The sequence below is a fragment of the Mirounga leonina genome, unplaced genomic scaffold, assembly GCF_011800145.1.
Source record: "Mirounga leonina isolate KUSES-001 unplaced genomic scaffold, KU_Mleo_1.0 Mir_165, whole genome shotgun sequence".
Classification (NCBI taxonomy): Eukaryota; Metazoa; Chordata; class Mammalia; order Carnivora; family Phocidae; genus Mirounga; species Mirounga leonina.
In genome coordinates this window covers 66379769-66397125 of record NW_023270415.1, presented here as the reverse complement: position 1 = coordinate 66397125, position 17357 = coordinate 66379769, and the positions used below count along the sequence as shown (strand labels likewise).

Below are 17357 nucleotides of genomic sequence, written 5' to 3'. Positions count from 1 at the left end.
AGGTGAGACTCTCATTCTAAGGCAGGTTTGGGAGATGTCTTTGGTTGTTCTGGAGCGGCACTGAAGCCCCATGCAGTAAAGAGGGAAGACTCAGGAAGTGTGAAGGGCAAGTGTAACTGGAGTCTCCTCTCCCCCTGGGGCTTCCTGTGAGGGTCCCACCTCTGCACCCACTACCCTGGTGGGCCTGCACAATTGGCCTGGTTTAGACTCATGGTATCAGGGCCTGTGATCAGCTCCCTCCTCTCCGGTTCTGGGCCTCAAAAGCCCAGCAGGCCTGTATCATCATGGCATGGAGGGTAGAAGCCTGTCTGCACCCACCTGCATTCTAGTCCTGGCTCTGCCATTACTAACTGGAAAGCCCTGGAGAAGGTCTCAAACCCCCTGTACCTCTGTTTCATCTGGAAGATGGAAGCAATGGCAGTACCTAGTTCATAGTGTTGCCCTGAAGAATTATAAGAGGTAAGAGCTGTGAGGTGCTTTGGGTACCCCAAGTTATATAGAATGTTGTTTCCTCTTATCTGGTCTTCCTCCTCCATCCCCAGTGTAGAGTAAGCTACCATTAATACATTTTCCTCTAGTACTTTATCCCTGGTGAATTACTGAGAAAATAGGTGCTTTTAACTTCAACTGATAACTCCAAACCACTTGCTTTCTGAAAGCAGACACCCCTTCCCCACAGGTCAGGGAAAGATAAAGACCTTCCTTGTCCCAGAGGAGTGGTACCACTCAGAGTATGGATGCAATTATTTAAGTACAGATGGTGCTCACTCAACCAACATATATGTGGTATCTGTTATGAGGCAAGGGGTGAGCTAGTTGCTAGAGGAGTGATGGGAGCACACAGAGATGGTCCTTGCCTTAATAGAGCTACAGCCACAGAGGGAAGGGGATGGAGAGATGGAGGGGAGGTTGGCAGAAGTCACCAGCGAGAGATGTGCAAGGGCCCTGTGGTGTGGTGGTGCACATTCCAATGAGGGAAAGAAGCTCAGCATGACTAGAGAGCACAAAGCAAGGAAGAATGAGATGGGCCTGGAGAGATAGGAGGATCTAGTCAGATGGGATATTTTAGAACATATTAGGGATCTGAATCTTCATCCAGAGAAAATAGGATGTTATTAAATCTGATTTGATCAGATTGTGTTTTGAGAAGATAACCCATGTTTCAACATAGAGAATAAGCGATAGGAGGCAAGAGTGAGTACAGACAGACCAACCCACATGGTACTTCAGTGGCCTCAGCAAGAAATGATGGAAGGAAAGACTATGATGGTGGTGTGGTGAAGATGGAAGTGGGCGGTGCTGATGGCCATTAGGGAAGCTAAATGGAGAGGATTTAATGGCGTACTAGAAATAGAGCCAATGAAGAAGAAGTTTCCTTGTTTGGGGAAGGCAAAGAGATGCCAAAAGGAGGCTGAGATGAGTTCACTACTTCTGAGATGGGTTTTATCCAAGGGGACATGTTTGAATCACTTTTGCTTCTGATTCTCTACCACCTCATCTGTCTCCATGACTAGGGGCTCAAAGGAAGCATTTGTGTCACAGCCAAGATGAGAGAGAGAGAGAGAGAGAGGGAGGGAGGGAGGGAGGGAGGGAGGGAGAGAGGGAGGGAGGAAGAGGGTAGTTTCCTGAGTCCTAGGTTGGTGTCGTTCCTATCAGTAGAACTAGCAAAGGGTAAGGTGCAACTTTTAGCTTCTGTATTAGTCTTACAACCTTCCTAACACTGAATCTCTCATCAGCTACATTACATCTCTCTACCTGCTTCAGGTGTAAAGGTATTTTGAATGCCACTCAAAAAGCTTAGGTACCCAACATTTAACTGAAAGAGATGTTTATATAATAAAATTTTCTCACAAAAATATTTTCATAAGATAATTCTTAGCATAATGACAAAATAATATTTGACAAAGGAAGTGACCTTATCTAAAAAGGTGAGTAAGATGGACTCCTTCTGTATGAGGTGGGTGGAGTACCTTCCATGAGGTATAGCTTCAGTTAGGGGTTAAAGAGAGGAGGAGGGGAAGAAAAGGGGGCATGGAGTTTGTTGATGACCTTACCCTTTAACGTAAATATCACTTGATTTTTGTCCTGTGAAGATATTCTCATCCTCTAAAATGACATCTTCAGTGTTCCAGATGGTTACTCTCAATTCATACCTGGGATAAGAGAAGGCAGCATTAGGCTGAAGACCTTGAAAGTTGAGTCAGCTGGTGTGTATGGGTTTCTGGTATTGCTGTGCGTCAGTGGGCTTCTTCAACTTTACGTTCAAAATAATCAACCCTTAAGGTCTTGGTTCCTTCAAAACCAAGTGTCCCAGCTGGAATCACCAAGGACATGAAGTTCTCTGAGCAGTATTTTCTTCCATTAGCTGACATTTTCCAGAATGTTGCAGAATGCTGAAGCACAATGGCCCCTACATATAACACGAGCCAGCATTTCAACCATAACCACTGCTACCGTTACTCTCACTCACCCTTGTGGTAAATGGCCAGATGGAAAGTGAGATATGATTATCAGGTGTCAACTGATCAATGTAACTCAAGTTACAGTGCAACAATCATTGTAATTGATCAAATGTCATGATCTTTTAGTTGGCTACCACGGTCTCTTCCCCTGAAGGTAGGGCTGCAGCTAGCTGACTTACCCTTTCGGCTGCCTTGGTGAAATGTCAACAGGAGGTCCAGGTGGAGGCATATCTTTGGGAAACATGTCCACCCACATCTGCAGGCGGCCCTGGTCAAGAAAAGAAGATCTCCTTTAACTTTGATGGGGTATCACATGGGCAACTGATCATTCATGGTGTTAACAGATCCCTTGACTAGTCATGGATATTAGCTATATATCATATCATATCTTATCATATGGATATTATTCATATTATACATGCTTAGGATATTTGTTGACAAAGACAGAACTTACATTTTTATTAAGAATTAGTCAGAACATATGTTAAGAGCAGGTGAAAGGCAAGCAAACCCTTATTGAGCACCTACTATGTGGTAGACACAGTACTATGCACTTGACAAAACATTATGTCAATTCCCCCACTATCCCCAAAGGATGGATGTTATTATTCCTACTTGCCAGATGAGAAAACAACTTGCCCATGCTTACACAGACAATATGTAGCAGAGTCTGGATTCAATCCTTGTCTGTTGACTCCAGAGACTGCTTTTTCTATAAACTCCTAAGGATTAAAAAGATAATAATACTATCTGTCAGAGGTATCATGCTTCATTGTTTCCAATGTGCTTTAACATCTTTATCTCCATAACTGCTTAGCCCAGTTATATTTCTGTGTTACACATTTAAAGAAACCAAGGCTTAGAGCAGCCAAAGAAATGATAGGAGTCCTGTGGCTAATTAGTGGCAGAATAAGGCCTCCCATCCATTGCTTTGGACTCCATACAACAGAATTTACCCTGCTGCAAGGGATCTGAGTGCCCATGTGGGGAGAAGTCCCAGTGGATTCAATGCTCAGTTCTGTGGTATACATTCTAAGTACTCCATCAGCTCAGACAAGAAGGTGAATGATCAACAAGGCCTGGGATGGTCAGGGGAGATTTTATATGAAGGAAGTGGGGTTCCCAACCAGAACAGGGAGGATCTGTAGGATTTAGGGGAAGGAGGGGCTTTGGCTAGAAAATAAAAGGGCTTTCCTAGGGAAGGGACAATTTAAGCAATGAGTTTAGCTTTGGGGAAGAGAAGAACCAATGAATGGAGGATTACAATCCTAGAGTCTCTAAAGAGATATTAACATTCACTTGTAACCAAAAAGCCACATGGTAAAATGAAGTATACCAATAACCAAAAGGTTTTAAACATCTGGCAGTGAATTTTAGGAACTAATCATAGGCTTCTACATCTGATAAAAGGCACTCTCCCAACACCACTGAGATGGCAGTGTGGCCATTGGAAACTGCCCCATTGGAGTCAAGCTTATGTGTTTTGCCCAAGTGACACAGTGAGTGAGTCCAGCGCTGGGACAGGAAACTCAAACTGCCTGGGTGAAATCCCGCTCTACTACTTACCACATGAGTAACTTTGAGCAAGTTAGTTAAACTCTATGAACTTCAATTTCTTCATCTTAAAAGCAAGGATCATAATAAGTACACCATGAGGCTGTATTAGGGAATAAGGTAAGGTGACTCACACACCCCTATTTGTCTAGGAAAATCCTGGTGGTGTCCCTTGTACCAGCTTAATTATTAACAGCAGCCTCTTTTACTCTCAAAATGGCCATCATTTGGACAAACAAATCTATGATCATCCTAACTGAGATAATTTACATAAAGGGCCTAGTATATAAGTACATATTAATTACGTACATATAATTAATAAGTACATATCAAGAAGGCTCCTAATAAAGTTGATCTTCTTTTCATTTCTCATTCCTAACCCAGATCTCTGGTTATTTTTTCCAAACAGTTTCCTCTTGCCAGTTCTTCAGAATAAGCCACCATCTATTGCTTCCCTGGGAAAACTAATGGCCTGTGGGGTTACTGATAGATTTTGGACAGGTCTTGGGCATGTCAGATGGATTCTGAGGTTTCTCAAATATCAGCATTCTTTCAACAGAGTGTGATAACTCAAATTCATTAAAAAGGCAAAAAGCACTAAATCCGACTCTGACTTGAGGGCAGAATTTCTCAGCCTCAACATTGTTGACATTTGGGGCTGAATAATTCTCCGTTGTGGGAGGCTGGCTATGCCGTACAGGATGTTTTGTTGCATCTCTGACTTCTACCCACTAGATGCCAGTAGCATCCCCACCTACCTGAGACAAACAAAAATATTTCTAGGTATTGCTAAAGTCTGGGGCAGGGAGGCAAAACTGTCTCTGGTTGAGAACCATTACCATAGGGAACACAAGAATAACTTTTAGGGACAAAGTCCTATTCCTTGGGAAGGAACACACCTATTGGGGCCAGAACCGTCTTGGCCATTACCTGCTCCATTCCTGGCTTATCCTTGTGGTACAGTGGCCGAGTTTCTATGTGCTCAGGAACCAGCTTACACCCAACCTCTGGTATATCCTCCCATGACTGTAAAACCCTGAGGGCCAGGTGCTCGTAAGACTCTACTGTCTCATCTGCATGGAAGAAAGAAGAATAAAGACATTTGTCCGATATATTTTCCCATAATGGAACAATGATGGGCTGTCAGGTGCACTTTTAAACACTCCCTTAAAGGTTAAATTTAAATGTACTGAGGCACGGGGAGAGAGTAAAACTGCAAAAGAGAAAAAGGACAAAAAGAGAATAGAAAGAAGTGGGGGTGGAGTGGAGGGGAGGGAAAAAGACAGGAGGTTTAGAGAGCAGGAAGTGAGATGGGTTGACAAGATGACCAGAGTGCAGTCAAGGTCTCAGAGTCTGTGGCTCCATTTGCCCCTTGAATCAGATTCCTCTAGAGCCTGTGAACTGCAAGCTTGGCTTTGAGGTACTGGAAAGGGTATATTTCCTGGAGATATAAGACTATTTGTTAACACCATAGTGTGAGAGGGCCTAGTAGATCTGGGTGGTCCTGAACAGGTGGTAAAATCCACACAGTATGTGTTCATGGAAGTCTTATCTTTTCTCGTTGTTCCTTCCCACTAACATACTTGCTCATAGGGAAGGTTCTCACATCTGTCATCTTACCAAAGAAGGCAATACATAATAAAAACTACTGGCAGAAAAAGTACTTGCAAAAATAACACAAAAATTGCTGGAAAAAAATCAAAATTTTTGATAAAGTTTAGAATGGCCAAATTTGACATAGGGATGTTGAGTTCAGTTTTAAAAAGGCCACACACACACACACACACACAACAACACACACACACACACAATCTCCCAATAGCAATAATTACAATCAGTAGAAGTTGATGGGGATGAACACATAATCAGTGAACTAAATCTTTTGTCATAAAGTTTAATCAGTTCTTGACTGACTGAAATGAATATCATTTCAGATTTTTGGTGGCCAAAAAAAATGGTTTCATCATGAAATGTAGAATATTGACAAAGGAATTAATTGGCCTAATAGAGTATATTGTGAAAAAATATTTTTCTCAAGAGAAATTCATTAAGATGTCATTAATACACAATTTAAATGTCAATTACTCTGCATGAAAAAACTTTCAAGAGGTTCTTGGGGTCAAAATAACAAGGTGAGAAGAAATTCTGGTGTCAAAGTGGCGGGATCAACATAACATTGTGAACACATCCAGTGATATGTCCTTAATTGGGTGCTTTGCATCAGAAGCTCTGAACCTGTGTTTTGCCCATATGTAACTCTACACCTATTGATTTGCATCAAGTGGATGGGAATGGCATTACAAGAATTGTTCTGTATCATGAAAGTAAAGTAAAGGTGGCTTTTTTTTCTCATCCTCAATTTATGAAAGCCCCTCTGGAATCTTCCTGGTATGTCCCATGTGCTTATATGGAAAATCTGCTTCTTGGTACTGAAATAAGAGAGCTGTTGGTATAACATTTGTAGGGTAATTTGGGATGTGTCCAATGATTTGTTTTATATCATATTCATTTTAAGGTTACTGCCTACCTTCCAACACAACAACCCTATTTGTGTGATCTACACTATAGAAATATCAGAAATGTGCAAAAATATGTATAAGAAACATGTTTCTTCTGTACAGAAATGTACAAAAAACAAGACACAATGTAAATAAATGACACAGCCATAAAAAGGAATATTGTCAATGACACTCTCAAAGAACAAAGGAAAATCATCATAATCTATTGGAAATAGAAAAAGCAGGATACGATACTATATATGGTACACTTCCAATTCTGTAAAAATGTCACACACACACACACACACACTGTAAGGAAATACACCAACAAGCAGCATGCTTATCTCTGAATTTGGGGATTCTGAGTGATTTTCATTATCCTCTTTTCTTTTCCAAATTTTCTACCAGGAGCATGATTACTTTACAATAAATAGCTGCTCTCCCAGCCACAAATACCACCAGAAGCAGGCTTTTCAAAAGAAGAGCAACGTCAGCAGGATACACTGGGGGAGTTACCTGTGTCCTCCTCCGTGAAGACTGTTTTTCCAGAAAAGACCTGATTTCCTATCTGTATTTTCCCAGGGTGAAAGTAGGGTCCATCCAGCTTGTTGTCTTTGCAGAGCTTTGTGAGGATTTCAGTGGGTTTGGATGTGTCTCTCCAGGCATTGTATCCTTCTCTAGAAACAGGGGGAAAGGATGGATGGGGTGAGGCCTGCCTTCCCCTGGGAGGACACACTTAAAGTAGCTGTTAAAAGCACCACCTAAGTATGATCAGTGGTTTCCTTTAGATTTCTTGTCATTCTATACACTTGGGGCTAATGTTTTTTGTTTTGTTTTCTCTCTTTTCTGGTTAATTCCTCTGCATCTGCAGGCTTAAATGAAAGTCAAGACTTCTGAGTAGCTGGACATAAAAATCCTTTGCCGGTAGTTGTTTTTGTGTATGTGTGTGTGTTTTTCAAGAAATGTACCTTAAAACAAAAATTGAAGTGACATTCATATAACATAAAATGGACCAATTCAGTGGCATGTAATACATTCATAATGTTGTATAATCATTACCTCTACTTAGTTCCAAAAATTGTTCATCACCCCAAAAGAAAACCCTGTACCCTTTAAGTGGTTGCTCCTTGCCTCCCTGCCCCGCTCAGCCTTTGGCAGTCAGCCATCTGCTTTCTGTGGTCTGGATTTCTTTGCATGCAGTTCCTGTTTAGTTTTGTTCTGTCCCTTGCAGAAGAGCCATCTGACTGCTACTGCTTCTAAGAGGAAAGCTTAGCTCAGCCTTTCAATTACTCTGCTTCTTTCTTCCCCTCTCCTCCCCCACCAAAATCGTATTGGAGACTCACGTCACAGGTGGAGAGTCTAGATGTGCGGTTTCTCTAATCTGTGATTTTCCTGGTGCTTAGTTTCTAAATCTTTCCAACCCCTTCTTCCCTTAAACACTAGCTGTTTGGTTAAAAAATATTAAGTTGCAATGAAATGCTCCCTATGAGCCATGACCAAGACAAGTTTGGATTTCTCTGTTCCCTGGGACACAGGATTCATCAGAATTTAACTTATTTAAGTATTTAAATAAATCAAAACATAACTATAAAGCAGTGTTCCTACCTTGTGCCAAAGACACGAGGATCCTGAAAAGTTCATCCAAGCCATGCCCAGAGCCATACGTACACAGGCTTCCCCAGAAATAGGTGCTCTGGTTTTGGTTTTGGTTTTGGTTGCTTTCTTGTTTGTTTGTTTGTTCTCACCTATTTTTAAAAATTTACTAAACAAAGTTTACAACCCCCTTGACTAAACTATTCTGCTCCCTGGTGGTTCCACCGTCAGGAAATTCTTCTGAACAGAAGAGGCACCATCTTTACCTGTGGCCTCCTTCCCTGACTTCAGAGTGAGAAGAACGCATTGTTCTCTGAATGGTACCTTCTCAGGTAAACACCTCATGGGGCTTATACATTCACAAGAGTCCCCCAAACCGAACTGGATTTCTTTTTTTTTTTTTTTAAAGATTTTATTTATTTATTTGAGAGAGAGAGAGAGCACATGAGAGGGGGGAGGGTCAGAGGGAGAAGCAGACTCCCCACCGAGCAGGGAGCCCGATGCGGGACTCGATCCTGGGACTCCAGGATCATGACCTGAGCCGAAGGCAGTCGCTTAACCAACTGAGCCACCCAGGCGCCCCCGAACTGGATTTCCATGCTATGAAAACAATGATTTCAAAAAATACTTAATGACACTACTTAATGCTTAGGATATAGGGATAGATGCAAGTAGCCCCTTGCAAAATGACATGGCTAATGTGAGGCCACTTCAGGGAAAAACAGCATAGAAAAAATGCTAAAAGGAAATAGGTAAGAATTTTTTATACAAGTTATGTCTGGGTGGAATAATTTGAGCATAATTTTGTACTTTCTACATTTCCTCAATTTTCTGCAATGAATATATATTATTTTATATTCAAGAAAAGCATGTCTAAAATTACACCATGGAAATCTAATGAGTGCTTTTCTATTTTTCCCGGCTGAAATTCGGAAGATTTTTATTTTTTCTTAAGATATCAGATAAAACACACCTAAAAAAAATAAAGCTGGTAGTCTATATTTTAAAATGAAGCAGAGGGGTGCCTAGGTGGCTTAGTCGGCTAAACCTCTGCCTTTGGGTTTAGGTCATGATCTCAGGGTTCTGGGATTGAGCCCCGCATCAGGCTCCTTGCTCAGCGGGGAGTCTACTTCTCCTCCCTCTGCCTTTCCCCCTGCTCATGTGTGCTCTCTCTCTCAAATACATAAATAAAATCTTTCAAAAATTTTTTCTGATGAAGCAGAATTCAAAATCATTGTAAAGAGTGAGAGCTGGTCCATTCCTCCCTCTTTGTAAGGTGCGGATAACACCTCAATGGGTTTTGAGAGAACTGAATGAGGTACAGTGTCTGGTATATCATAAGCCCTCCTGAGTGTTTGTTATAATTAACTAGGATATTGGCATTTGTGTACTATTAATCATTCTTCTTCTAACATCATTCTTCACCAGGAAACTCTGCCCACCGGGCCCAGCCGATTGAGTGAACATGTTAATTCAGCTCTTGACTCTTGAAGAACTTGCCCTGGGTTCTAAATCCGTGCTGCCTCCCCAGTCCCAACCACCCTCCAGTGCAGCGAACAGTTTCTCCCACCAGCCCCGCTGACCTGGAACCCCTCTAAGACATTCAAGCTGAGCCTTGGCTGGCGCAGCAGTCCCCCCCATCCCCCGCCCCGAGAATAACTTACATCTCATACTGGCTCTGCAAGCCACAGATGGCTCGGTGTCTACTGTAGAAACGGTTCTCCAGGTCGATCCTGGTCTCCCCAATGAGGTCATCTGTCCCAATCAGGTCATGGTCGTAGATCAGGATGGAGAGCAGGGAGTCCTTTGGGAATGTGGCCTGGATCTCAAATGACCTGTGGTCCAAGTAAAGGCATTAGGAATCTACATCTGGCTACACAGGGAATGTCTCCCCGGTCTGTTTTGAGCTAGCCTGCGGTTCATAGGAACTCACTAAACTCCGTGAATACTTAGTAGATATTTATTTGATTTAATGTTTCATTGAGATTCAATTTCCAATTCTGCTGTCAATTTCCAGGAGCCAATGATCTCCACTTCCGTGGGTCACATCCCACAGTCTTCATCTAGGGTGACAGCAAGATGGGTATGAAACACCTGGGGGTTCGGTCTTCAACAGAACTGATTTCCAATTTTGGATTTGAATCTGCAACTTCTTGGGTGTAAAACTTTGGGAAAGTTATTCCATCCCTCTTAGCCTCCTTAGGTGTAAATGGGGATCAGTATATCTTCTTTATAATATAGCACGGTCGTTAACTGTGATATTGTTTATACAAAGCACACATTTAGCTTGCAGGTATGCAACTGGTGTCCAATAAACTGCCATTCCCTTCCCCCTCCCTGGTTGCTTCATGGGGGGGTGGGGTGTCAGCTGAGTTTGTTTTACATGAAAAGGCTTTTGAGGATGGAAAATCCCGAAAACAGAATTGCAGGACTGCAATGCCGTCTCTGCAAACTTCTGAGCCCCTCGACCATGAGACCTGCCTCCTTCACCTCTGCTTTGCTGGAGCCCTGGCTTCACCTGCAGAGAGTAAGCAATGAATGTCTCCCTGAACCGGAAGGGATCTCGGGAATCACCATATCCCAACCCCTTCATTTTACAGATAAGGAAATTGAAATCCAGAGCACAGAAGTGACTTGCCTGGACCATAAATCAGGTCAAGCTAGGGTAAGTACCAGTTCCCTGACCCCCCTAGTTCTGAGCTCTTTCCATGATACCTCACTAGCGCAAGGTGTTGAAAAGCAGTGCCGTGGGATTTCCTGGGATAATGCATTATCCGTGTTGCTGAGCATTAGAGAAGATAATTAAGGAGGGCACTTGTACAGATGAGCACTGGGTGTTGTATGTAAGGGATGAATCACTAAATTCTACACCTGAAACTAATATTGCACTGTATATCAACTCACCGGACTTTAAATAAAAACTTGGAGAGGAAAAAAAAAAAAGAAGTAAATCCTGAGTCCATTTAGGGAAGGGTCTTCTTGAGAAGAAAATAAAAAACACACCAGCGTTCTCCTGCCCTTCCCAACTCCGGCTGCCCTGGGACAGGTGCTGTGGGCTGGCCTGTGAGCGAGGGACCAAGAGGAGGTGGGGAGAAAGGGAGGATGGAAGGCCCAAGATTTCCCTCCGTGTCCACTGGCCTGTCTGGGCTGCTGCCCTTGGGGTCAGACCCACTCAGCCCCGGCCCTCAGTCTCCAGTGGCAGCAACTACAATTCCAACACCAGCCCCCCCCACCAATGAAGCCTTCTTGAGAGAAAGCAAGAGAGATGCCGCAGCTCCATGGACTGGAACTGACTGAGGCAGCTCTAATAGGCCAGAGATGTGGCTGTGCGGGGAAGAAATCCATATGTCTTCCATCAGTAGTCATAGCATTGCCTGGGCGCCAAGATGTAGATTCTAGACTGTGCTTGATATTCTGGAGGTGTCTCACCAGGAAGCCTCCAGCCACAGTCTCTGAGGCTGGCCATCCCATGGTTGCTGCCACCAAGGAAGGACTTGTTAAGTGCTTAACTACCCTGCCAAGGGCGACAGAAGACCCAGTTGCTTTGGTCCATCTTCCCAAGCGGAGTGTCACAGATTAACCTCTGTTGACTATTCACTGGAACTGTCATTAAAAGAACTACCAGAAACAGCTCACCGTGGTTGCACTTCCAGTCACCCAGGGAAAGACTAGGCTTCCACTAGGCTTCCACACGGAGATACTACCTCTAAATACAATGGGGGATGAGAAAAGAGAAAGCACTGGGGCGCCTGGCTGGCTTAGCAGAGGGTGTGACTCTTGATCTCAGGGTTGTGGGTTTGAGACCCACACTGGGCATAGAGATTACTTTAAAAAAGAGTGAAAGCATATGAAATGGGTAAAACTGAGCCTTGTTGAAACATTCAGTACCTCTATGCTTCAGAGCAAAGTTGTTCATTCATTCATTCTTTTATTTATTCATTTGTTCATATGACATTTATTATACGTTGTATACCTGTATGCCAGGCACCGTGAAGAAAATGAGGACACGCCAAAGGAAACCACCTCAGGATGATGCAGAGTGACAGGGGCCCATTAATTCTGATTGGAAACTGACTGAAGGTTGTCCCTCCATCTATTCATTCATTCACTCTCCAAATACTTGCTGAGCATCTGTCTGCTCTGTGCGAGACCCTGTTGTAGGTTCTAGGGATGCAGCATTGGATGGACTAGACCAAATCCCTGCTCCAAGGGAGCTTACCTTCTCATGGGAAGATGAGAGATGGCCAATAAACACAGAAACGTGTCAAGTTATGTCAGAAGCTATGAAGGAAAGGAAAGCAGGCAAGGTGCCAGGCATCAGGGGATGGAGCCTGTGACTTCCTCATACTGTGAGGTCGCAAAGAGGGATTCCCCAGACTCCAGGTCAGGGACAGGAGCCCTCTACTTTGCCTGCTGGAACATGCAGGATTGAGCCAGCAAATTCTATCCCCGAGTAACAATTAAAAACACACTGAAGAAAGCATCTACATATGGAGGGCTTCTGGCAGAGGCTCCACAATGCCAGAGGCTGGTGGGAATATTTCATCATCCTCTTCTTTTGTTTACCATAGCCATCAACAGGGTAATAAAACCAGTCTAATTCATGCACTGTGCTGGAAGTACCTTATAAAAAGTGACTACAAAGCACTTGGCAAAATGAAGTGCTGGTTACATAAACAGCAAGTAATAATAAAGGTCATGTCTGGGTCAGGGAAGCAAGGGTAAACCTCCCTGGCACCATTGTTTTAATCATTCTCATTAATCTGAACAGGCAAGATCATGTATCGCCTCATTTCCTCCAGAGCAATAAAGTGTTAAGAGGTTCATTCTGATCAAATGTCAGAGGGTCCACAGCAATCACAAAAGTGTAAATGAATTTAAATGAGGCTAATGGAGAGTTCCTCTCACGCTCCTTGCTACTCCAGAAAAAAAGAAGTTAAATACAGTTAGGACGTAGCCATTGCTAAAATGATTATCACGGGGGGAGAAGGAGGAAACAGATGTGTTCTGAGCGTCAACTACATGCTCGTGTAGATAATGTGCTAAGTGCTGTATATTTAATCTTTTAAAGGCCACTGAGAGTCAAGTGTCACGATTGTTTGTTAGAAAAACTGGGATCAGAGAGGTTAAGCCACCTGCATAAAGTTACACAGCCTGTATGTGGCAGAATGTAACCCACATTTATCTAACTCCAAAGTTAACAGCAATCAGGTGCACACATCCAAGCGGGGAATACAAATGTGTGCCATAAACTGTTAGAAGACAAATGGGGGCAGTAGGGTTGCTGTGAACTGGAAAACATCTCATTCCCCCAAACACGAACAAATGCAATGTGTGCTGAAACACTTTGCAGGAACGTAAAACACAAGCAGAGGATGCAATTCAATTTGTTTGCTTCAGGGGTCACCCCAGATGAGCTGCAAAATGATCTGATGGAAAAATCCCTTTGATAGGAGACAAAAGACCAAAGGTATGGCCCCTTCTCCCCTACTCATGAGCTATGGGAACTTGAATAAGTTTTTAATCTCTCTGTTGCTGCCCTTGGCTTGTTTATAAAAAGGAAATCTCTCTGTCCAAAGGCAGAAGGCTGATTCTGATGACCATTCAGATGCTTCTTGTATTTAAGATCTAAGAAGATCATTGTTGGAAAACTATGGGCATGAAAATCACCAGGTACCACCAAATTCCTGAAGGGGCCACAAAAGAATTTAGTTCTTCTCCACGAAGGTTAGCTTGGTGAAGGTTAGTTTGGCGATTACCAAGAGGTCAGCTTAACTTCCTGCCACGTTCACTCAGACACACACACATACGCACCAGCCCCTCCCCGCCCCCCCCCCCGAGACACAGCAGGAACAAACACACACAGGACAGTATGTCATGACCCAGGTGGCCACTGACCTTCCAAATACTGGGTTCAGTTGTTTGGGGATGTATTTGTCCCGGTCTTTGATTTCTGTTTGGCCAAGCTTGACCACAATGTAGGGATCCGCTTTGCCATCCGAATCAGCGGGGCTGAGATTAAATGCCTGGAGAGAAAGAAATTCTGTTGGTCCAGTGGTTCCCAACATTGGCTGCACACTCAGATCACCTGGGATTTTTAAAAAATATGGATGCCTGAGTTCCCTCCCCAGATTCTAATTTAATTGACCCTGAGCTTTGGGACTTTTAGAAGCTCCCTAGATGATTCCAGTGTGCATCCAAGGTTAAGAACCACTGCTTTAGCCTCTCCATTTTGCTGCTGAAAGAAAAGTTATTGGCTTTTCTCAAGTTGAACTTTCTCTGGAGCCATCTCCCCAGTGGAAAGCAATGCTTGGCACAGAGTAATGAGCACTATGCTGGACACGAGCCAGAAGGCATGACTTTGAGTTCTAGTCCTATTTCTTGTATGATCTTGGGCAGGCCCCTCTCCAAGATCTATCTGTAAAATCATGGGGAGGGGGACGTGAAGGCCCATCCCACAACTGATGGGCTCTGAATCCATGACTCCGTCAGGCCTGCATTTAGCACGGGCCAGCTGAGTAGTGGTCTGTTTCTCAGAGTGAGGTCTGCTTCTAGACAAGCTGGGCCTTAACCCATCCCGAGGAAACGCTTTCTAAGCGAAGGCCCAGATAGGGGGCTGGTGAGAAACTCTGTAGAAATGAGAGCTGAGTGAGAAATGATCCCATTTTTAGGACTCTGACCTACAGATGGAATACACAAGCACACAAAGCTCTGTTTTCAAGGATGCTCATCAGAGCATTGTTTTCTAGCCAGATTTGTAAATAGCCTGTATGTTAATTACTTAGGGAGAAATTCAATATAGAGAAATCCAAAATACCCTTTCCCCATTTGCTCTCATCACATCACCCAGTTTTAATTCCTCACGTAGCAGTTATCTCTGACATTTATCTCATTTACCTGCTCCTCTGTTTATTTTTGTCCTTTCTTAATCCCCACACCCCCCGCGCCCCGCTAGTGTGTGATCTCCATCAGAGCAAGGGTGCTGTCTATCTTGTTCATTACATTATCTCTAGGACCTAGAGCAGGGTCTTAATATTTGTTGAACGAATGAATAAATGGGAACTACATTAATTCAAGAAAACACTAGGTGTCTACTACAAAGAAGAGGAACACCTATATGTACTGATCTGGAAAATGACCAAGTTATACTGTATAAGAGAAAAAGAGATCAATATGTAATGCATGAAGCAAGAGTCTATTAAATAAGTACTTAGATGTAGCTGTAGACAAGTGTAAATACAGTTGACTCTTGAAAACATGGGTTTGAACTGTGCAGGCCCACTTACATGTGGGTTTTTTTCAATAAATACGGTACAGTACTGTAAATGTATTTTCTCTTATGATTTTCTTAATAATATTTTTCTGGTCTCTAGCTTACTTTACTGTAAGAATACAGCATATAGGGGCACCTGGGTGGCTCAGTTGGTTAAGCGACTGCCTTCGGCTCAGGTCATGATCCTGGAGTCCCGGGATCGAGTCCCGCATCGGGCTCCCTGCTCGGCAGGGAGTCTGCTTCTCCCTCTGACCCTCCTCCCTCTCATGCTCTCTGTCTCTCATTCTCTCTGTCTCAAATAAATAAATAAAATCTTTAAAAAAAAAAAAAAGAATACAGCATATAATACATAGAATACACAAAATATGTGTTAACCAACTGGCTATGTTATCAGTAAGCTTCAGGTCAAGAGTAGCCTTATTAGTAGTTAAGTTTGTGGGGAGTCAAAAGTTATATGTGGATTTTCAACTGAGAGGGGGGTCAGCACCCCTCACCCCCACATTGTTCAACTATAGATATGGATGTGTTTACATAGTCATAAGAAAAGTGAGTTATTTCCAGGGATAGAATTGCAGAGGTGGGGAGATTTGATTTCTTTCTTGGACCAACTTTTAAGTAGTAGTATTTTTTACATTTTTGGATATTTTATTAAATTAAAAGATTTTTTTAAAGATGTTATTTATTTATTTGACAGAGAGAGAGAGAGAGCAGAAGCAGGTGGAGCGGCAGGCAGAGGGAGAGGGAGAGGCAGGCTCCCTGCTTAGCTGGGAGCCCGTCTCGGGGCTCGATCCCAGCACCCCAGGATCATGACCCGAGCCGAAGGCAAATGCTTAACCAACTGAGCCACCCAAGTGCCCCTGTAAGATTTTTAAATTAACTTACTATTTATATTTTCCCTAAGTAGTAAAGAATAATTCATCTTTGTTTTATGCCTCATTTATGTTTCTAAAAAAGGATATAGGCAATTTGAAGAAGGAAGTTAGAATAAAATAAGCCTACTGCAATCAAATAGGATTATAAAAATCAACTCCAAGGGCAGGATATGAAAACAAATACATGAACCATAAAGGTTCAGCAGAGATTTGCTTTGATTGAACATCAAATGCGGCCCCAAGCTTCCGGGCAATCAGGTCAAAAAGTTTCATAATTAAAGTGTAGTGCTCTCAACCAAGAAGCAGACTCTTAAGTACAGAGAACAAACAGGTGATCACCAGAGGAGGAGGGTGGGGGATGGGGAAATAAGTGATGGGGATTAAGGAGGGTACCTGTCATGATGAGCACCCGTGATGTATAGAAGTACTGAATCCCTATGATGTACAACTGAAACAATATTACAACGTATGGTAACTAACAGGAATTTAAATAAAAACTTAAAAAAGGAAAAAAAAAGTGTAGTGCTCTCATTATCAGAAAGTAGGAAGCCTAAAGCAGAAAAGATACTTTTCTTGGAAATATATATATATATATATTTTTAAAGATTTTATTTATTTATTTGAGAGAGAGAGAGAGTGAGAGAGACAGCACATGAGAGGGGGGAGGGTCAGAGGGAGAAGCAGACTCCCTGCCGAGCAGGGAGCTCGATGCGGGACTCGATCCAGGGACTCCAGGATCATGACCTGAGCCGAAGGCAGCCGCCCAACCAACTGAGCCACCCAGGCACCCTGGAAATATATTTGAAATGAAATTTCTGACTGCGACAATGCAGAGCCCGAGCCTGGGGGAGGATTTCACAGGGATAGCTGTTCTGCTTTGCCCTGGTTTTGCTCTCTTGCCTGTGAGCTTCCTGCTCCAGGCCTATTTGGTCTTCTTTCCAGCTATCAGGCAACCACAGAGAGCAAATGAAGCTACCCTACATGCTTGCGAAGTATTTTCCCTGAGTGAAAAGCCAGCAAATGTGCACATTACCAACCAAACTTCATACCCCCCGTTATGGACTGCCGTGTGTGTTCTCAACATTCTGTGTCCAAGCCCTAACCC

General features: G+C 43.1%; 1 protein-coding gene across 1 annotated transcript in view; it reads right to left on the bottom strand.

The window, feature by feature from the left end:
• Positions 1-17357, bottom strand: part of FER1L6 (fer-1 like family member 6) — a 112646-nt gene that overhangs the window by 15860 nt on the left and 79429 nt on the right. The window contains exons 31-36 of the mRNA XM_035011880.1: positions 14006-14133; positions 9772-9942; positions 7031-7191; positions 4947-5089; positions 2642-2730; positions 2055-2153 (exon numbers count right to left, since the gene is read on the bottom strand). Coding sequence (XP_034867771.1) covers positions 2055-2153; positions 2642-2730; positions 4947-5089; positions 7031-7191; positions 9772-9942; positions 14006-14133 — 791 coding nt within the window. The remainder of the gene's footprint in view (positions 1-2054; positions 2154-2641; positions 2731-4946; positions 5090-7030; positions 7192-9771; positions 9943-14005; positions 14134-17357) is intronic.